The 22676-nt window shown below is 43.5% G+C and overlaps 1 protein-coding gene across 1 annotated transcript in view; it reads right to left on the reverse strand.

Moving 5' to 3' along the window:
* Positions 1 to 22676, reverse strand: part of VWA8 (von Willebrand factor A domain containing 8) — a 313781-nt gene that overhangs the window by 255276 nt on the left and 35829 nt on the right. The window contains exons 3-4 of the mRNA XM_025196153.1: positions 17757 to 17887; positions 15959 to 16069 (exon numbers count right to left, since the gene is read on the reverse strand). Of these exons, the coding sequence (XP_025051938.1) occupies positions 15959 to 16069; positions 17757 to 17840 (195 nt within the window). The 5' untranslated portion in view covers positions 17841 to 17887. The remainder of the gene's footprint in view (positions 1 to 15958; positions 16070 to 17756; positions 17888 to 22676) is intronic.

The following is a 22676-nucleotide window of genomic DNA, read 5'->3' on the forward strand; positions in this document are numbered from 1 at the left end:
GAGGGGGACAATGGGATTCGGGCAGCAGTGTGGAAATTTTTAATGCATCATGGGGAAACCAAAGAAAAGTGGAATGGGAAGCATCTGGCCGAGCTGCTTATCAGGATGGCAGAGCTGAGTGCAGCAGGAGCAGCACCTTCCCAGTCTAATAGAATTGCAGCCTCAGCACCAGTCCCTGAAGAGCACTGGCGGGGCCCCTGTGGCAGGACCTGTGAGCAAAGTCCAGGCTCATGGGAAAAGTTGGAGACCCTCAATTGGGATTCAGGAGGGAGACCCAGAATACCCATTACGGTGGGAACCCAAGGGCATACCAGTGCACTCCTGGATACCGGAGCTGCGCTAAATGTATTTGGAAGAAAATGGGACCTGAAGCAGTTTGAAACCGATTGAATCATACTCCGGTCCTTCATGGGGCAGGAAACAGCTGGGGTTGTGTGTAAGGGGGTAACTGCATGTATCCAGTTCCCAGAGGGACCCCAAGAGATGAATATAGATGTAGTTTTAAATAATGATCAGATAGGGGGGCCCTAGCCACCGGGGTATTCAGCACAAGCTGCTGAAGTGAGAGCCATAAGGGAACTCCTTAAACAGCATAGCCCACCTGAAGGGAAACTATAGATCTACACTGATTCAAACTTCTATGTTAATGCTCTGTTACATTGGGTATACAATTGGAACAAAGCTAATTGGCATACCGCTGATGTCAAGTAAATTGCTCAAAAGACTGACTGGCAGGCAATTTGGGAATGGATTCAAAGATATCCATCCTCACTATGCATTCGACATGTTAAGGGTCATCAAAAGGCTGACACCTTAGATGCCAAAATGAACCAATTAGCAGATGCTGCAGCAAAGAAAGGGGCACAGGAGGATATCTCAGCAATACAAACCCAGTCCTCAAGCCACCAAAATTGGAAAATTCAGGAGGAGTATGCTGTTCATCAGGGAACTGGGGAGGTTAGATGGGTGCCACTCCTGGATTGCAGAGAGGAAATTATTAGTGCCTGTCACAGTCTCTGACATGAAGCACCCGAAGCCACTACAGCCAGGGTGCAGGAGATTGCTTACTGGCCAGGGATGTCTAAAGGTGTCAAGAAGTGGGTGCAGAACTGCTTACACTGTGCAGGGGAGGGAGCGAAACCAAAGGACACGGGGCTACTTCACCAGAAGATAGTGGTCCCATGGCAATGAATCCAAATGGATTACACTGATAAACTTCCCCACACAGCCAGGGGAAACCAGTATCTGCTGGTGATCATAGATTCCTTCAGTGGATGGGATGAGGCATTCCCCATACATACCCAGACTGCTGAAACCACAGCAAAAAAGCTGTGGACAGAAGTAATATGCAGGTTTGGGGCCCCTAAAATTATTGACTCAGACCGAGGTCCCCATTTCACCGGAGCTGTTGTCAAATAGCTGCTGAAAACCTTAGGCATCAGGCAGAAGTGGCACATTCCTCACCACCCTCAAGCTTCTGGGCAGGTAGAGCAGATGAATAGGACAATTAAGGAGTCATTAAGGAAGGTGGTAAATATAACAGGTACAGATTGGGATCTTAAACTTCCTTTGATCTTAGCTACTCTCCAGAGCGGGAACTGCTTGGGAACCAGCCTCCAGCCCTACCAGATTCTATTTGGCAAACGGATGGCTCTAATACCCACCGGGCTTATCCCATACCTAGACAGCCTGGACAATCCACAGCCCACAAAAACTATTGAATGGGTAAAAGAGCTCCCATATCGTTTGAGGCAGCAGGAGCTGCAGATTAATGAGGCTATCCAGCAAGCTCGGCTGCAGATGGATAAGCAGCTCGAACAGCTTCCCAGGCTATGGGAAATTGGACAGTTGGTCATGTATCTTAGACTCACCCCAAGGCATATGTCCTAGAGTCCAAATGGTTCACTATCATTAATCGATTGAGCCCAACTGTGGTCCAAATTGATAAAAGAGAATCTGGGAAATGAGTACATGTGTCACAACTGAAACTGTTCAAAGGGGCAGAATAAACCTAACCTTGAATCTAGCCTTGTCCTAATAGGATACTTCCCTTCATCATGAGAAGGGCGGTTTGAAAAGTGAAGGAGTAAAACCACCCGACCTTTGAGGAACCAGGTAAACTATCTCTTAACCCTGCCGGCCACCCTTTCCAGCAGGAAGGAACAGCTCTGTGCTGTTGGAAAATACGCATCGGACAAACTGATCAGTGCTCACCCCGATGTTGAGGCAGGGAAAGGCCAGAGAAGTCCTTGAATTATGATGGCCACACTCTTATAAGTAGTCACCCCACCAATCTACAAAGACTTGCATTAAAGCAGGCACACACCTCTGACTAATTTACCCAATTCTTTTCCCCTACCCTCCTGAGCCAATTCTGTTTTGTTTTGTTTTGTTCTAAGTGCTAAAGCTTTCAACATGGAGATCCTAGGTCTGTGGGGAATCCTTTGCATGTGGATCCTCCTGCTTACTGCCAGCCTTCACTGTGATTCAAACAGTGAACTGACATCAGAAAGCAAAGGTGTCAAATGCTGTCTGGAGGTGGCTAGCTGTGATGCCAGCCGGGAAAGGCATCCAGGACCTACAGTGGCTGACCAGAAAGGCATCCAGGACCTACAGTGGCTGGCAGAAAGGCTAAACTTTGGGCAGCCCACTCCTGGCAGATTCGGAATGGCATAAATTAATTTAACCTGAATGATTCCTCCCACCTTGTCATTTTTCTCAAGTGTATGTGCGATCCCCCTGCAGAGTGTGATCATGTAGGATTGAATCCTGGTAGGGAAATCCAGGATTACTAGGGTGATAAATTCTGGAGAACCGCCAGAATTCCCATTCCAGCAGAAGGAAGGGTAATGCCAGGGTGGATGCAGGATGGACTGAATGGGTGTACAGGGCACTCCCGTGCTTTTAGACTGATTCGTTCGCCCAGACTCACACCTGCCCCCACAGTGTCCACAACCGTACCCTCTCTACCACCACCTCCCCACTGTTCCTGTATAGCGTGGAACCTTTCCAGTCCCCTGCCTGCTGGGGAACACACCATCTAGGTGTGCTGGGGCAGCAAGAGTACTAGTCCAGACGTCCTAGCACAAATGACCATCAGCTCTCCACAAGGACAGTTGGCTATCAATTGACCCATCCAAAATCTGAACCCATAGATTCTACCCTCAATGCCCCCAACTGCCCTGAGGAATGTCCCTTATCCAGCTGTGGCACCCTAGTGTATGACTTCTCGTTATCCAGCTCTGGACTGTGGGAAGCTTCTACTTCCAAGGACTCCCCAATCCTAGTGACAGAAATCATAATCCATGACAAAGCAGAAAGACATGAGATTGGACCTTTCATAGTAACGCAGGATATCAGTAAACCTTTATTGACTAATATGACACAACCCCTATGGAATGTCACTATCAATCTGCAATCCCACAGCATCACCAAGTTGTATTCACAGTGTGCCAATTATGTCATCCCGCTAAGTGCTGGATGGCAGGCATGGACTCAGCAGGTCACATATGAGCCCTCCAACAGCCCTGGATCCAGTGGCCCATGACACCAACAATCACTAGACACAGTGCTGGGAGCAATTGGGACTGGCACCAGTATCCGTAATACCATAAACACAGAGGTGCTCCAGAACAGATTGGCAACTGTGGGAAATCTGCTTCACCACTTGGACGGATCTACAAGGGACAATTTTGAAACCTCTATTCAGTTAAGTGTCTCTATTGTCTCCCTTATGCAGTGGATGACTCAAGTAGCTTCCCAGGATTCCCACACCCTAACTGAAGCAAGCATAGCCCTAGGGCAAAACACCTCTCTTGCCCTCATATGCACCCAGGCCCAGGTATGGTACCTAGACGTAATTAAAAGTATCATACTCCAAGGCCTGAAAGGACACATCCCCCTAGAACTACAAAATCTGTTAAGAAAGGAAACCAGGCAGTCTCCACAGTTAACCCCTTATAACCGGCTAATACAATTCAAGTTTGATCCAAATTTGTTGTCCATCAATCTTATAATCATGGGGGTGGTTAGTGGTAAAATAAATCAAGTGTTCCCAATAATAACATTGGGAACATAATCCCACAAACAGGCAAACATTGGACTCTAAAACAACCTAATGACCAATTTAAAGCCATCACAGTCAATAACTGTGAGGATGCTGGCTCCGGTTTCCTTTGTGAAGAATTTGTTACAGTCCCAAACCCTTTGTTTTGACCCTGATTTTTCAATTCGTCCCTATGTAATGTTCAAAGACCCCAGTGCTCAATCCCTACTTGTGAGCATTGGTTTTGGATGTGTTTGTGTCCGTACCCTTTGTCAATCCATTACAATGAATGAATTTTATAATATTACTGGCCTGCAACACAGTATCTATGTAATGTCAGATCCATCACTGGGTGTGACATTCAGTACAGAAAGAGAACCATATTACATCAGTCAATCACCCCACAGTACAGCCTTTTAAAATTTACACTTACCCCAGTCCACCTAGGTATATCCCCTCAAGCCCTCAGACATGCTACCACACACCCAGAACTCCAACATGCCCTGCAAGCATTACAGTCCCAAGTCAACAAAACCTATACTATCATCTAAACTAATAACCACCGAGTCACCCAGGTACTCACCAAAATCAAAGAAGTCACCCAGTACAGCCCCTGAGAAACCCTCCTTGGCTGGTCCCCAACTGCCACTGGTATCCTGAACCTCATGATCCACCCCATTGTAATACTCTTCACCCTAATGAAATTTTAACATTCCTAACTATATTCCTGTACTGTAAACTCATTGCCACCCTACGTACTGTCCATGCTAAAATAGATGAGACTAAAGCATTAGGCCAAATATTATAGCGACATCACCCTGACGGGAAATAATGTAGCAAGAAATCCCTTTTGTCTGCTCCCCGCCTCAAATGTGAAGCTCCTCCATATGGCAAAAGCCCCTCTTTTAGCATTTGCCCCCTTTTGGGGATGCTTTCTCTTTTCTACCTTTTCTTCCTTCCTTGCTCTCTTTCTTTTATTATATCATTATTATTTTTATAAGGTATATTTGTAGTGAAAATAGAGCTTGTAGATGCTTTTACAAATGTACTTTAAGTTTAAAAGTAAGTTGTACCACGTAACAATGTTAGCAAGGGCAGGAATCTCAATATGGAGCGGGCCCCTGAATGAATCATGGTTGATTGTGTAACAGTAGCTAGTCTGGATAAGCATGTTAATGAGCGGCAATTAACACCTACAAAACTACAGACCAAGAAGAGGAAAGAATCAATAAAGAGCCAGGACTTCCCAGAAACTTCACTGTTGAAGGTGTGGAAGCCCCGGTTTGAACTAATCAATGCTGGAAACAGACCCTTGGGGCTGAAATACCCCCAATCAACCACTTCCGGAGCTCTACTCATCATGGCAGTGAATCAATCAAAATTCATCAATGGACTCCTAAGACTGCACATACATGCAGACGTGACCCCTGGGGCTGATAGCTGCCATCCAGCAGCTACCAAGAGGGACGTCCCTCGAGGTCAACAACCCCTGGATTGGGTAAACCCGAGAATTGGGGAGTCACCAAAGTCTGCCAGAGAGGGATAAAAGGCAGCAAAGAATGACCCCCAAGGGCACCCTTTTTAACCTGACCAGTACTCTGCCTGTCCAGGGAGAAGGACCAACCAGCGACCCCGTTCTGCAGCAACATCGCACTGAAGGAAGCCTCGACTGGCCATCAATGGCAGACTCCAGCGCTTGGGGATAGGTATATCTTGACACTAGTGCTTAGTGTTCATAGCTAGCTAGCTAGCTAGCTAGTGTGTGTGTGTGTGTGTGTGTGTTTGTGTGTGTTTGAGGGGATCAGCACCAAGATTTATGGTCTGACTTTTGCATCCGTACAATAAACTAGAATTTTATGATGATTCTGTGAGTTCGTGCTTTGTAGCCAACAGTTACACATAAACTGGTTTAAGTGATCAGAAACTTGTTTAAACCTGTAACAGAACAGAAGTTCTGTTTAGTGCACATAAACCAGTTTTAAAATGCCCAAAACCGGTTTGAGACAAAACTGGCTGAATGTAGTATCAGACTGACTGAGGTCAAATCGGTCAGTCTGATGAGGTCAAGTTTATGGAACTTCTGTCCCAGAACCCTTCCTGGTTTAAGTTAAACCAGAGTCCCCCAGCATCCCAGCATGCTCTGCAGCTCTGGGCTGGGCTGTTTACTCCAATGGAGAAGGGCTGGCTCCGTCCCTCTGATTTCTAGCTGGAGCAGGGGTGGGGATGCCAGCCCCCGCTAAGGTGAAGGAGGCAGGGAAGCTATACATTTATAAGTCAGCAGGACCAGATGGACTCCATCCAAGAGTGTTGAAGGAGCTGGCTGAGGTCATCATGGAACCCCTGACAAAGCTCTTTCAGAATTCGTAGTGCACTGGGGAAATCCCTGATGACTAGAAGAGGGCCAACATTGTGCCCATCCTCAAGAAGGGGAAGAGGGAGGATCCAGGCAACTGTGCCAACTAGCCTAACCTCTATCCCAGGGAAAATCCTGAAAAAGCTCATTAAAGAATCTATGTGCGATACGCTAGCAGAAGGTAAGATTCTGAATGACAGCAGCATGGCTTTGTCGTGGGTGAGTCTTGTCTTACGAATCTCATCTCCTTCTATGATCAGGTCTCTCATCACCTGGACGCAGAAGATGTGGTAGACATTATATACCTAGACTTCCAAAAGGCTTTTGATCTAGTATCCCATGATATCCTTGTGGGAAGACTGGAAGATTCTGGGCTCAGCTGCTCAACAGTTCAGTGGGTGGGAAACTGACTACATGGTAGGACACAGAGAGTTCTCATGAACGGATCTGCGTCATCCTGGTGCGAAGTGACCAGGGGTGTACCTTGGGGGTCCGTGCTTGGACCGGTGCTTTTCAACATCTTTATCAATGATTTGGATGGGGGAGTGAAAAGCTCACTGGCCAAGTTCGCAAATGTAACCAAGTTATGGGGCAGTGCAGTCACACTACAAGATAGGTTGCAGATACAGGTGGACCTGGACAGGCTCAAGACTTGGGCAGACCAGAACCAGATGAAGTTTAATACTTCCAAGTGTAAGGTGCTCCATCTGTGGGCAAACAACTTTCAACATACATATAGGCCCAGTGATGACAGCTCAACTTACACCATGGCCGAAAGGAACCAAAGGGTAATGATTGACCATCATATGAATATGAGCCATCAGTGCAAGTTGGTGGTCAGCAGGGCAAACAATACGCTGGCATGCATCAACCGATACATCTCGCATAAAACTACGGAAGTGATACTCCCTCTGTACGCAGTACTGGTGAGACCACAGTCGGAGTACTGCATCCAGTTCTGGGTGCCACACTTCAATAAGGACGTGGAAAAACTTGAGAGGGTCCAGAGAAGAGCCACCCGTATGATCAGGGACTTGCAAAGCAAGCCATACAAGGACACGTTGAGGGACCTGGACCTCTTTAGTCTAAAGAAGAGAAGGTTGAGAAGGAACTTAATAGCGGCTTACCGCTATATTAGAGGAGTACATCAGGAGCTTGGTGCACAACTGTTCACAAGGGCACCTCCGGGGAAGACCAGGATCAATGGATCCAAACTCCTGGAAGGCCGCTTCAGGCTTAATACCAGGAAAAGCTCCTTCACAGTCAGTGTGTCCAGACTGTAAAATAAAATCCCTCCAGAGGTGGTAGTCACTTACCCTGGAGGTTTTCAAGAGGAGACTGAACACCTTGCTGGGGTCACTTAACCCCAGTTGTCTTCCTGCCTAGAGCAGGTGTCTGCACCTGATGATCTGCAAGGTCCCTTCCAGGCCCTAACAATCTATGAATCAATCTATGAAAGAGGTTTATTCCCCCTTCCCCAACCTTTCCCAGCAAAGACTCCAGCCAGAGTCTGCCAGGCAGGAGTGCAGTAGCCCCTGTGAGGCATTGTGCCCCACTCTCCAGCTCGATTCATTATGACCTGGTTGCAGCGTGAAGCATACAGAAATAGAGCGGGGTTTAATTCCCTGTCCATCCCCTGTCCCACTGGTATGGACCCAAGCCAGGGACTGCCTGGCTGGGGTGGAACAGCCCGTGTCAGGGTCCCCCTCCCCCTCGCTGCTGCAGGTGGCAGTGGCAGAGGCATGGCCAGGCACTGGCCCAGAATGTTTTCCATACACTGCAGGTGGGAGCAGGGCAGGCATAGCTGCTGCAGCCTACGCAGGGTGAGCAGCAGTGGCAACAGGGCAGGGATGGGTGGCTATGGGGGCTAAGCCAAATTTAGGGTGGCCATAGCCCCCCAAGCTTCCCAGCACTGCCACCACTGCTTGACCCACACAGTCTATGGCAGTACGATCCCCACCGGGAAGAGGCTTGCGTTCCCAGGGACACCATCATCACAGGGGCTGCTGCCCCATTAGGATTGCTACCCCCTCACCATTCCAGCAGCAGGGGTGGAGTCATGGCCAGACACTAGCTGGCATGGCTCCCCTGAGGCAAAGGTGGCAGGGAGGGGGTTATTCCCCACTTCATCCCCTCTCCCCCTGGGGAATCCCAGCCAGGTTCTGCTGGCCAAGTGCAAGCGGCAGAGGCAGCAACTGTGGCTGCCAGACCCCAGCTGCACTCCCTCAGGGGGAGAGGGGATATAGGTGAGAATAAACCCCACCCTGCTGACCCTGACATGGGCTGCTGCGCCCTGGTCAGGCAGACCCCAGCTCAGGTCCATGCTGCTGGGACAGGGGATGGAGGCGGGAATTAAACCCCACTCCATCTTTGTTCTCTTCATGCTGCTGCTGGGGCTGGTAGCGAGGGTGCAGATAAAAAATTCACAGCAGTGGCTGCTTTTCCCTTCTGGCTAAGACAGACAGTCAAAAAGACAGAGGCTGAATCAATTCAATCTTTGCAGGTTAGTCTAAGCTGCTTATATTGAACTGATCAGTAAGTGAACAGACTGTCATTTTGATTCCAGAAATGTATCCGCATGCCTGCAGTGGCTCAGTCCAGAAGCCGGTGAGCACTATTTAACTTCTGTCCCAGATCCCCTCCAGATTCAAGTTAATTCACAATTCCCCAGCATCATAGGATGCTTTGCACCTGCCCTGCAAACCCCACCTTGCAGGGCAGGTGGACTAGGCTTGGCCCAAGCTGTCTGCTCCAACTAAGCAGTTGGCATGCTCTAACACCCCTCCCGACTTCTGGCCTGAGCCACTGCAGGCATGTGGCTGCATTTCCAGACTCAAAATGAAGGTCTGTTCACTTACTTATCAGTTCAATCTACGCAGCTTAGACTAACTGGTGAAGATTGAATCTATTTAGCCTCAGGCTGAATGTCTGTACTTAGCCAGAAGACCACACAAGGCCAGAATATTTCTGACACTGTTTAAATAAGAATCCATGTTTTATATGTATTCCTATTTAAAACCCCTGGGTTTATCTTATGAATCATGTGTAGGTATTTGCACACCTAACAGGGCTAATATTGTGTGGTACCCTTAAAAACGATTTGCATCACTTGGGGTTATAAAATCACTAGGTTAGAGTATGTCTACTCTTTTAGACCACCCACCATAGTGCACTTGTAGTATGGAGACAGATGAGAAAATTTACTCATTTTGAGCAACAGAATCATGTGTGAATTATAGGACAATACATAAAAAGACCCAAAATTTTATTTTATTTTGTGTACAACCTTATAAATTTTGTATTTTAGAACATTATTTAGTCCTATTGTATCTTCTTTTTTCACTTATGATGTACCAAATTTGCTTCCTCTTCATCGCATCATTCTCATATAATGCCAATCAAATATTCTCAGAAAAAAATAAGTACTAGGGATAAGGCTGGAAGAATAACTTGGAGGGTTATTTTTTTCATCATTGTTCCTCTCTCCAATACCTTTACCCCCTCTTTTGTGACGAAATACTGTCTGCCCTATCTTAATGATTTTCCTGCTTTAAAGGTTCTGTTTTGGTCACTTCAGAGCCCAAAACATAATCATGTTCCCAAAATGCACTAGGGTCTTTTCTGTCCTGGAAAGTGATCGAAAGAGAAGCATATTTGCACTTGTAATGGAGTACTGAGAAGAGAGAAAAATTTATTAGGCTTAATCAATTTTAAAAGTTCTATATCACACTGCATCCCCAAAGGAAAAACTAGCAGTCTTCTGGAAAATTATAATAGGAATAATTAATTATTGGTTTAAATATCTTTTACACAAAAAAGCAAACCAAAAATAAAACCAAGCACTTGAAGTGGCATTTAAATAAATAAAAATACCACTTCTGAATCTATGTATTTTACCACTGATAAGAAAAATTTCCTACAAGTCTGAGTTGTCTTTGCACATTATCATCAAATATGACAAAGCACTTCTTTTTTTTTATCATGGGAAGTATTGAGAATACTGGATTATTTACATGTAATACAAAGAGAGGAAAACTGACATACAATACTACAGCATAGATATTCTTTCGATATCAGATAGAGATATATTACCATGTATCTTGATTAGTCTGAGTGCTCCATCTCAACGTTTTAGTACCTTAAAGGACACCAACAGGCACTGGCATATGGTGAAGGCAGAATAATTTCTGAAAGGTAAGTAGTGACTGGTTCTTTGCCATGCATCCTTTCATTGACAATCTTAGGAAAATGTACTTGATGAACTTGCAAGGTCATCTAGTCCAGCCTCCTGCTCAATGCAGGATCATCCCTGACTAAACCATCCCAGCCAAGAGTCTGTATAACCTGCTCTTCAGACTTCCCAGGGATGAAGATACGATAAGCTCTCTAGGTAGACTGGTCCCAATGCTTGACCACTCTCATGGTCTGCAAATTCCTCCTAACCTCTAACCTAAATTTTCTCTGCTGCAGCTTAAAACCATTACCCCTTAAAAACAGAGGGGCTTGGGTCAGAGCTCTGCCCAGGGTGAGGCGAATTGGTGGGTCACCATTCAGATGAGGGTCGCAAGAGGGCCCGAGAGGCTGCATGCCGGCCCGCTAAGGAGTATGAGTAGACAAGTCTGATGGCCCATGCAGTCGCTCAAGGGAACAAGGCAGGTTGGGTGTGGCCCAGTGAGTGGCAGCATGTTAGAGGCCCGGTGAGAGAGGCTGGAGTGTGAGGCGCCCCAGTGAGAAGGGGGCAGTATGAGTTAGGCCCAATGGGGCAGAGTGAAAGGACATATGTATGAGGCCTAGCAAGGAGCTGAGTCTGGCTTGGCCTCAAGCCAGAGCATAGAGCGAATTAAGGATGCCATCTACAATGCATGGGACCTGATAACGGGAGGTCAGAGTTGTGTACAGCACTCCCTGGCATCAGGGCAGTAAAATGGGAAACCTCCTGTATTTATATACCAGCTTTGGGAACAGCAAGTCGTGGCAGGAGAGACTGGGCAAACTGCCTTACTTAGACAGGTAGGTGTGCTAACATGAGACCCAGCCCCAGGATGGCCCCCTTTCATACTAATATTACACGTACATGCCAAGAAACAGGTACGAACAGTACGGAATAATAATCACAGCTATACTAAATAGCTATTGGCCTTAGTGTGGTTACCCTAATGCAGTGGAGTTTTTAAACACTGACATCTACAGTCAATCATGGATTTACATAATTTACATCTAGCAATTAACTAGTTCAAAAAGTCTAAACCATTTTCCACAGCCTTTTCATAGGTGTATACTGAGTGTAAAAGGCATAAAATCTTTAATTTGATCACCTCAACGAATTCATGCAACTAATTCCACGTCTCATTTAATTTTTTTAATCAGCTTTCTGATCCTTTCTGATTAACAGAAACCAAACTCTGTTCTGCGTGGTGCTAGCTTACAGGGCTTCCTGTCATGTTGACTTTCAAGACAGGATAGCTTAGTTGTCATTATTGTCATTTTTTACATTTAATTGATTACCACACAAGTCTTACAGCCTAAGGTAGAAATTCTTTTTTTCCCCTGCTATCTTCTGCAATCAAATCACCGTAAATATTTTCCCTGTTATAAAAACATGCAATCAAGGATACAAAACCATTGTATTAAATACTAAGATGCTTACATATTTTGCACATGCGCCAAATGGCATATCTAACAATGCATTTGCAAACATAAAATAAGAAAGTACTATACACAATTACTAGCTCTGTGGACAAAATATGCCATATTTGAAAATTCAATCCACCATTTGCAATCTTTAATAACCTGACCGTGTACTACTTTTCCCATATGATCCTTGTTCCATTTGGTAAGGATGATAGGTTGGATTGAATGGGAATGGTTTTGGATTATATAATGAATGAGGTAGCATGCCTTTAGGATGCCAAGTTTTTTTTCCTCTCTTTTTTAAAGAAATTATAAGACTTGTGGTAAAGGGAATAGGGTTTTGCAGGAAATAAATCATCTCATGTTTAAGATAACTGAATGCCCCTCTAGAAAACTGTACTCTATACCTGCCTCTGCTACATAACTCTTGAAAATGTCTGGGTTCTTATTCACATAAATTCTGAGCACCCATAGTTTGTCCCCAAACCCAGGTAATACAACATGGTAAAATCACACTAATTTCTGCAGTCAACCATACTCAACAGTAAGGGGCTGCAACCTATTGCCTGAGGGCTGGATCTGGCCAAAACAACCTGTGGATCTGGCCCACAGATGTGGGGCTTTGGCAGCATTTGGAGGTGGAGGAGGCTTCAGCTGTGGGTACCGTGCCACTGAGGAGATGAGAAATGAAGGCAGTAGAGTCCTAGCTCCTGCGCTCCTACTTGCCTCTGACCCATGGTGGGTCATTCTGGTGCACAGCTGGAAAAGCTTGCCTGCCCCTTCTCAAGGGATTTTTATGGTGGCTAGCACCCTGGCTCTCCTTCTTTGACTCCCCAAACTGAATGAATAGGTACCTGTTTACCATTGAGTTTACCAGGAACAGCATTCAGCATGCATCTGGAGAGCATGAAGGGTTGAACTAATTTAACTATATTTGGTTTCTAAATAGCAACAGTTAAACAAAGAGAAAAATCTGTGTGTAAGCCAAATCCCCTGCCTGTAGAAACAATGAAATCTGAAGAGGCCATTTGAATGTTTAAGTGTCATACAAGACAATTCAGACTAATTACCTTAAGCACAGCATAATACATATGATAAATTACAGAAGAAGGTCAAGAGGTTACTTAATACTCTCCATAACAGCAACAATATCATTTCTGGAGGTCATTAACTGCCCGTTAAAAGCTGAATAGAGAAATTAATGGTCCAGGGCAGAGGCAAGAAAACATAATGCTCTCAAGTCAACAAATAAATACTCATTAGTATACAGTTCAAAGTAAAAACAAATTGAGGTGTTCCATAATTTCAAAAGACTATACTTGTCCTTTTGTTTTCTGTTTTTGAGGTAATTGAGCTCTCCAATAAATATGCTTTTCTGATAGCTTTATCACTATAGTTCTATTCCCCAAGACACCCATAAAAATAGTTAGGCACAATGATTTGTAAAAATATTCAACCCCTTGTTTCTTCAATATGTATTTTACCATGGGATGCAGTTTGCTCTTCCCGAATCATTCATATTTCTCAAGCTTATGATAAAAAAATATTTTTAACCTCAAATTTATGATAAATAATTATGTTTAACCTACCCTCTGTTAAAAAAACCAACAACATCCAAATAGATATGTCTCTATAACAACCTTAAAGTATTTATTCTTTCTCTCTGGTTAAACTTAGAGCTAGAAACAGCTACATTATCTTCACAACCACCCGGAGGTAGAAGTCTACAAACTTCTGTAGCTCAGCCACCACAGGGATTTGCTATTTTAGTTATTTCTGCTTATGAGCTGCTAGTAAAAGCAAAATAATTGTTTAATTAAGAATATAAGACTGTGTAAGCTTTAATAATATTACTGTCTCACCCATTTTGAACTACTAAGAACCATATATAAGTCCACCTACAAAAGGCTACACACCCACAAAAGGCTACACACTTTCCTAGTGACCACTTTAAAGATGCATTCTGTTCTCTTGGGAAGGTGGGAAAAAAACCCAGCCTCACAGGCATTCAGATACCAGGGCAATGAATAAAAACACAAATAGAATGAAACACTACTGCAAGATTTCCACCATGCCTGAATCTTCACACTGATTCAGCTATTCCAAGGAAATCAATCAAGACTACTGACACACACATCCTGAAAAGTCCTGTGCTTTTTCAGAAAAATCCACATTCCATGTTCTACATTTATACAAGGCCTACTATCTGAGAATCTCACAATCTTTATAAAATTCAACATGTCTCCATTACTAGCATACTATTCCATGTTATAATCATAATCATTAGATCTGTAATTGTTTTGTACACAATTATATAACCCAAACATTTACTTACCTTTAATTAAAATACAGATTTAAAAAGATTCAGTGCTGTAGATGGAACACCACAGTGTGTAATGCTTTTAATGAAGACTTCTTTATTTGGCTACACACAGACATTCAAAAATCCTGAGCCTGAATTGATTCAATCTTTTCATGTTTGTCTAACCTGCAAAACTTGAACCGATTTAGAGGTGGACAGAAATTCCCTTTTCATTCCAGAAATGCAGGCACCTGCCTGCAGTGGCTCAGGCTTGAAGCCGGGGAGCGCTAGAGCAGCCCTCCCTTCCCTTCTATAATGCTGAGCAGAGGGGGTGTGGTCAGGCCCTGGCAGGAGGCTTTGATTAGGGAGAGGTTCCCACCTCCCTCCTGACTAGCAGGGAGCCAGCAGGGAGTTGATAACAGAGCAGTGAGTTACACAGCAGGGAGTTACACAGGGAATTGTTAGCATTTATTACCCTATCAAACAGAACAAAGCCTCTCTCATTAATTCAAGCTCTTCTTAAACAACTTTTTCCAAGGAATGGATATTACCAGCTACCTGTTGATCAGCTCTAAAAATCCCTAAGCCAACACTGTCTTGTCTGTCTTTGTCCAGTCTCCCAGAGCATGGGCTGTAGCCAGCATGTGGTATGCTAGATAATGCTGAGAGGGTCTGTGTAAGGCAGAGGGGAGAAGGGAATCCCTCCTTGAGCAGGGAGTGGTGAGGGGGAGGGGGGAGCAGGAGGAAACCAGGTAGACCCCGTTGTACGTGCACTCTCTGCCAGAGCAGAAGGGTGGGGCCAGCCCTCCTGGGCTGGAGCAGAGCCCTGCCCAGAGTTGCAAAGCCTGTGGGATGCTGGAGGATTCTGATTTAACTTAAACCAGGAAGACGTCTGGTACAGACATTGCATAAACTGATTTGACACAAATCAGTTAAGTCTGATGCTATATTCAACCAGGTTTATCTCAAACCTGTTTCAGTCATTTTCAAACAGGTTTATGTGCACTGAGTATCTGTTCTGTTACAGGTTTAAACCAGTTTCTGATCACTTAAACCGGTTTATGTATAATGTCTGTCCCTAGCCTTTAAGGTTATAGACAAATATAATGTTTAACCACTTTAAAAAGGGGAGGGAAACTATTTCTTAGGAATGCACCTCAGCCTCAATGACAAAGGTTACATTTATTTGAACCTGTAACAATACAAGTTATCTGAATCGCTGCAAGTTTTCTTCTAAAGGAAACAATTCTACATAAGTTACACTGTAACTGTTTATATCAGTATCATTTGATATTGACTGTAAATATCCTGAAATGCACTTACGGATATGCCAATAATCTCATCTCCTTTAGGCCTTGAACACATAGTACAATTACAGTACACACATACAATACATATGTGTCTAATTTTAAACAGTTCTACAGCATTTAAGTACTTTGCTGAATGAAGTCCACAGTTTTTAAGAAGTAGCAAAATCAAGAAGTCCATCTTTGTCTCATGTGAACAGAATGCCACATAAATCTTTTGGCAATCAAAATTTACAACTCTGTGTGCATTCATTTTACATTGTAGTTTCCTTGGGACTAGCTGCAAACAATAAGAAGTTTGGGCTCTAATACCAACTTGCCTGATCAATATAAAAAGCAGTCCCAGCCCGGATCTCTCTGCGTTGTTTGAGGTCAGTTTCTGTAGTGTCCCTGGATAGTGCAATATACTCAACCTCCCGCTTGGTCAGCTCCTGTAGACAAGATTGTGAAGTTATTACAGAAAACAAATCTATAAGGCCAGTAGTTGAACTTTTACAATGTACCTAATGGTATAATTGTCCTGGAGAGCCCTAGACAACAGCAAAGTCATTTAAAGCGACTCCAAACAAAAATTTAATATCTCGTAATTTTAAGATGTTTCCGCTGTGCTCTCCATTCAACATAAGGGTTTGAATTTTTGCTCAATAACCTTTTTATTTTCCCCAAACTGGTTGTAAAAGCCATAATAACAAGCCATAAATCCTCTAAACTGAACAGCTATAAAGTATTCTATCCAAGCTACCTTTCCAGCAATGGACAGTGAAAAAAATACCCAAAACCTAGAAATCCTGAACACAAACTCACAAGTTTCCTATCATGTTAATTAGAACTCTAGCAAGTTCCCACCCTGATTCATTCAATGGTGTTTAAACAGTAACTTACTGTAAACTTTAACTGTAATCATGTGCACATACAGAGTTTGCAGACCTTTGTCAGTATGTTGAGAACTATAATTTTCTCCTCCTATCTCACGTTGCTATTGTATCGTTAAGGGCAGCCTAAATCTGTAAAGTTAAAGATTACCCCCATAAAGAAAGTGCTTACTTTGTGCTGCTACTGCTTTTTAACACAGTATGCTTGAAATGTTCTCCCTCATGATTTTTCTCCTACTTGTTTTTTTTAACTTTGGAAATAGGAGAAATGTCAAGTCGGGAGACTCATCTTCTATAAGTATACAGAATCAGTAATTCTTGAAATGTCCTCAGCCTTTAGCTGAATGGGCAAGGGCAGTGAATCTCTAACCAACAGATCTTTCTTAAGCAATCCTATTACATATTTGTAAGAAAAAAATACAAATGAAAAAGACTTATAAAGATCTGAATAACTGCCATTTATTTCCATTTCACTTCTTCTACATCTATTTAATCTTAATGCTACCAGTTCCCTAATGGTGCAGACACTACTGACAGAAATTTAAATTTCTATTAAAAAAAAATCCCACAAGGAAAAATAATGATGAGAGAAATAAAGGCATATATTTTTAAACACATAAGAGTAAATAGTGACACTATCCTTTGCAGCACTGTTCCAGTGAAGTATGTTCCCCTGGAACACAATGGGATGAACAGGAAACCATGCAGCAAAGATACAAGATCTCTAGCAGTTCCTTCAGAGTAAAGGAGATAGGTGTGGGCAAACATCTCCTACATCCCATGGGAGGACCACACACATGCACATCTACTCTCTCTACCCAAATAACAGGACATTCCCCTTATAGCTTTTCCTCAGGGTATTTCTTCCCTAAACATCCTCCCAAACAGTATAGGTAAGCAATGTGGCTTGTTTTTACTGTATGCAGACATCTTGGTTCTGTAATGCACACAATGCAAAAAACAGATGGTTTTTCCATTTGCAACAGCATATGGAAACTACGCAAGTTCACCAAATCTTTTTTCTCCTATAGTAATTAAGCAAAAAAGCATATTGACTAAAATATTTGTTCTTCCTAGTCATTATAAAATACAATAAAACCTTTAAAAGCATGTGCCTGGAACAAGTTCTTTGGCAACTAACTACCCAGTCAGAAGATCTTCTAGTAATAAAGTATTTACAGACATACACTGTAATAACTAAACAATGTTAACAACTTCAGTTTTCCATAATTTAAACAAAACTTACCAGATACTGCATGGCAATGGATCGACGAAGGGGCCCAGGGGGACCTATAAGAAAAACATCCTGCCCCAAAAGATCTTTCTGCATTATCCATCTTAGATGATGGACGACAGATTGACCCAAAGAATCTGAAACTACAAGAAAAATAAAATTATAATTTAATTCAAGTGTTAATGATGAAGCTTTCAACAAAAATGATTAAAAAGTTAGGTGGCCATATTACTTGCTTATTTGGTTCTTAAAACTGAAGAAATGACAACATGTAAAGCAGAATAATTTAAAAGTAGCAAATTCTGCATGCAGCCTATGTAACCTATCCTACCTATCCTCATTCTCTATACACCATTTCCTTCCATTTAATAAATCCAATCCTTGCATCCCTTGCCAATTAATCTTTAAATCTGCCATGGCAAAGACTGCGTATTATAAATGTGTTCAGCACCAAGCTGTAGCCCCAATCCTCATTTAACCTCTCAGCATTACTGTATTGCAAATAATAAATAATTTACTGTTAATAGTAGTGACATTATTGAGAACAACAACAAAACCCTTATCTACCGTGTATTTCAATTCACATGTACAAAATGAGTTTCAACAGATAGCAATGTTTGCACCAGTAGTCTCAAGAGGCTTAACTTGCAGTGACAAATATGGTCAAATTTTTTTTTAAATAATTAAACCCCTGAGTTTTAGTATACTTAACACAGAGAGTGGCTATACAGCAGGGGTGCCCCAGGTCTGAATTGACCCATACAAGGCACATGCTGGAGCCTCATGGGCAGAGCCCAGGGCACATGCCACACACGGCACCCATTCCAGCCACTCTGGGAGCTGCACCGCACACAGTGCCCACTCCAGTTGATCCAGGATCCAGCTGGAGCAGGCATCATGTAACACAGTCCCAGATCAGCTGGGGGAGTACCACGTGCAACGCAGTCCAGCCAGGGCAGGAGCCATGTGTTGCCCACTTCAGCTGGACTGGGACACTGAATGCAGTGTGGGTCCCAGACCAGCTACACTGAGTGCTGTGTGGGGTGGATCCGGTATGTGGGGAGCGGAGTGAAGGGTTCTGTGGGCCCGCTCTGACCCACAGACCAGTTCCTTGCCACTCATGTGGTCCAGAGGCCCCTGCTATACAAAATTAAGAAAGAACTGTCAAGTCTTACTACCTCAAACTTTGGTAATATGCAGCCTACAGACAGGGTAAAAACTAAACCAGTCCAAAGCATCTCCCTTGGCTCCTACATTAGCATTCCTGATGTAAGAGGCAGAAGTATGCTAAAAAAGGTTTTTCTCTCCTCTTAGGCTGTATTCCTGGACACTGCCTGAAGTATAATTTTTTGCCAATAAAAGTTAACTTTTTTGACACAGTAAGCTTTCATCTGTATGTTTTTCTTCTTACTTAATATTATGCTTGATATGTATTTAGTGGTTTCTAGGATGATTCATTCTTCTTGAAATTGTTGTAATAAAATTAATTCTACTAATGCCTAGAATATGAGATCAGGGATATATCTGGTAGCCGTGTTGGTCTGAGAAATTGCAAAAAAAATATTGTATTTTTCTGCAAGCTTTCGGGCTCACATGCCCTTTACCATCTTAAACTTTCACCGAGCCTGATGAAGGGTGTGTGAGCCTGAAAGCTTACATAAAAATACATATTTTTTTGCAATTTCCCAGTTGGTCTAATAAAAGGTACTATCTCTGAACCAAGAGTTCTAGATATTTGCATTTAGAGTATAAGATTGCATTTTTTGTTGTATACATCTAAGTAAATGTAATGTATTAAAAATTGATACTGATAATTTATCCTTTAAAAAGTCAGATACTGAGCTAATAATTTCTTATTCTAAATATGCCTTTGTATCTAATCTTTTTAAAACTGTTCATACCTGCACATAATATATCTAGATATTAGCAAGGGTTTTAATGCTAGTCTTAAATGTCATTTTCATAATCCAAGAAATGTAGACTAGATAGTATCACAGGGTCATCTCCACGAATGGCCATGAAACCCTTGGAGTCCCTGCTGTTCTAACCCACTCCACATTCTGTGGGCAGTCACCCCTTCATTCACCCACTCTGTTTTGATATATATTACTTAGATGTGAGTGAGGCTGCCCAGGGCTTCCCAAATCACTCTCTAATGACCGCCAGGTGTCTGCAGTTGCTGCCTTAAGGACTAGTTGCCTGACTCCAACCACCTCTACAGTGCACCCTATGCTTCCCAAGTGTAGTCACTCACTGATATTGCCTTCCACTTAGCCCTTCCTCTGGGCTCCTGGGCCCTCTTTGCTCCCACACACACATCCCCTCAAGCTGGGCTCCAAACCCTTCCCTGGGTCCCTAGAACTCTCCTCCCCCACTTAGTTCCTCTCCAAACCTCCAGACTGCTTCTTGCTGTATGCTCCAAGCTGGAATTTTGGGATTGCAGCCCTCCTGTGGGCAATACTCCCTCACCAGCCTCCAGGTCACTGCTGGCTCATCTCAGGGCCTGGGCTTATATGCTCCCTAAGCCCTTATATCCTCCTCCTGGATCAGATGACTGCAGTTAAGCCAAGCTATACCTGCAGGCTGCAGCCTGACTGCTTCTAAAGCAGCATGAGCACCAAGCCTCCTGCCATAGACAGAACTACTTTTAGATGGAAAGATAACTATATGAACAATCACAGAATATAAAGCAAAAAATAACTATTAATGTATCAATGTCAGACCAGCAGGGGGGGAGCACAGTTGCAATAAGCAGACTCCACTAAAGGCTGTTCTGGGACCAGTGTTGTTTAACACTTTTTATTAATGATATGGATGCAAGAAAAGAGTGAAATGATCAGGTGTGACACAAAACCAGGAGGCATTGTAAATCACTTCAGAGGACAGGACCAGAATTCAAAGGGATCTTGATAAATTGAGAACTGGATTATAAACAACAAAATGAAATTTAACGAAGACAAAAATAAAGCACTACACAGAGGAAAGAAAAGCTAGATGCATAAGTATAGAATGGAGGATACACGGCTAAACAATAGAACAGCAATTTGGGGCTGCATTAACATAAGTATTGTACGCAAGACCAAGATGCTTCACTTGGTGCTGGTTGGACGTCAGCTGCAGTACTTCATCCAGTTTTGGGCACCACACATTTTAAGAATGACGTAAGAATGAGAAGAACATGGAAAGGATCCATAAGTAATGTTAAATGAAGGTATCAAAGGAGTCAGAATGCAAGCCATACAAGAAAAGTAGAAGGAACTAGGTATGCTTTTAACCTGGAAAAAATAAGAGATGGCAGGGGCACAATATCAATTATCATAGAGAAGATGGAGAAAATTTGATTTCCCTTGCCACAGAGGACATGACATGCAGTCACAAATCAAATCTCAGGAAAAACTTCCTAACTGTAAGAATAGTAGGATAATGGAATAAGTTGCCTAGGAAACCTGTGGGATTTCCTTTATCAGAGGTTTTCCAGACGACACTGGACAGATATCTTCTTGTGATGGTTTAGCAATTCTGCAACTGTGTATGGAGTTGGATTAAATGGCCTGTGAAGCCCCATCCAATCATATGATTCTATAATACAGCTTTGAAGTAATCCTATTTCTTCCCTTAGGCTAGGGACAGACATTCAAAAAGCCTGAGCCTAAATTGATTCAACCTTTGCAGATTAGTCTAACCTGGCTAGGCTGAACCAGTTTGTAACCAGACTGACATTATCTCTGGACTGAGAACATTCAGGCACATGCCTGCAGTGGCACACAGTAGAAGCCGGGAGCAGCCCTCCTACAGCAGCCCTCCATTCCCTTGTATAGCATTGTATAGTGCTGAGCTGAGGGAGTGTGGCCAGACCCAAGCAGGACATTCTGATTAGGGAGGTCTGCCCGCACCCTCCCAGGCTTTTCCCCACTCACTGCTCAAGGAGCAGGAGTGTTCCCAGACCCCTGCTAGCAGTCTGAGGCAAGGGGGGTGTCCTGTGCATGCATCTGTTGATGATATGAAGCTTTTCAATCTCCTTCCCTGCTTCTTTATATTGCCTGCAACAAACTGACAGGCAAGCAAGCCAGCAGGGGGTTCATAACAGTGTTTATCACCCCATCAGCAAAACAACAGCTTCTCTCCATTAGTTCAAACTCTTCTTAAAAAGCTTACCACCTGACCTATTGATTAGCTCCAAAAAGCCCTAAGCAGACACTGTTCTGTCTGCCCGTCCCAGTGAAATTGAAGACACAGACACCTCTTGTCATTAGCTAGCATACCACATGCCTAGGATCCATGGGGCTAGGGTCTGTGCTGTGGGAGATGGAAGGGATGGAGGTGGGGGGGTTCCTGCTTGAGCAGCAAGGCGGTGGGTAGGGCAAAGGAAAGCCAGGCAGACTCTGCTGTACCTGCAGTCTCTGCTGAGCTCTAGCCAGGGAGCAGAGGGGAGGGCCAGCTCTATTGTGAAGCAGAGAGCCCTGCCCAGCCCAGAGAGCATGCCAGGATGCTGGGGGAGTCTGGTTTATCTTAAACCAGCAAGGGGTCTAGAACAGACATTGCATAAACCAGTTTGATGCAAATCAGTTAAATATGATACTACATTCAACCAGGTTCATCTCAAACCAGTTTCAGCCATTTTCAAACCAGTTTATGTGCGCTGAACATCTGTTCTATTACAGGTTCAAAGCAGTGTCTGATCACTTAAACCAGTTTACATGTAATGTCTATCCCTACCCTTACTGTTCAAATAAGATTCCCACTGAAGAAAAATTACATAAAAGCATCACTAAAATGTAAAACTATCTGAATCTGGCATCCATGAAAGTCATTAAAAGCCTTTCCCAGCTCCCACTAAAATCAATCAGATTCTTACTAGTGATTTCATTGGGGCAGGAATGGGGGCCCAGGTGGAAATCATATAACCCAGTGTACACATTTTTATTACAAGAC

The sequence above is a fragment of the Alligator sinensis genome, unplaced genomic scaffold (genome assembly GCF_000455745.1).
Source record: "Alligator sinensis unplaced genomic scaffold, ASM45574v1 scaffold59_1, whole genome shotgun sequence".
Classification (NCBI taxonomy): domain Eukaryota; kingdom Metazoa; phylum Chordata; order Crocodylia; family Alligatoridae; genus Alligator; species Alligator sinensis.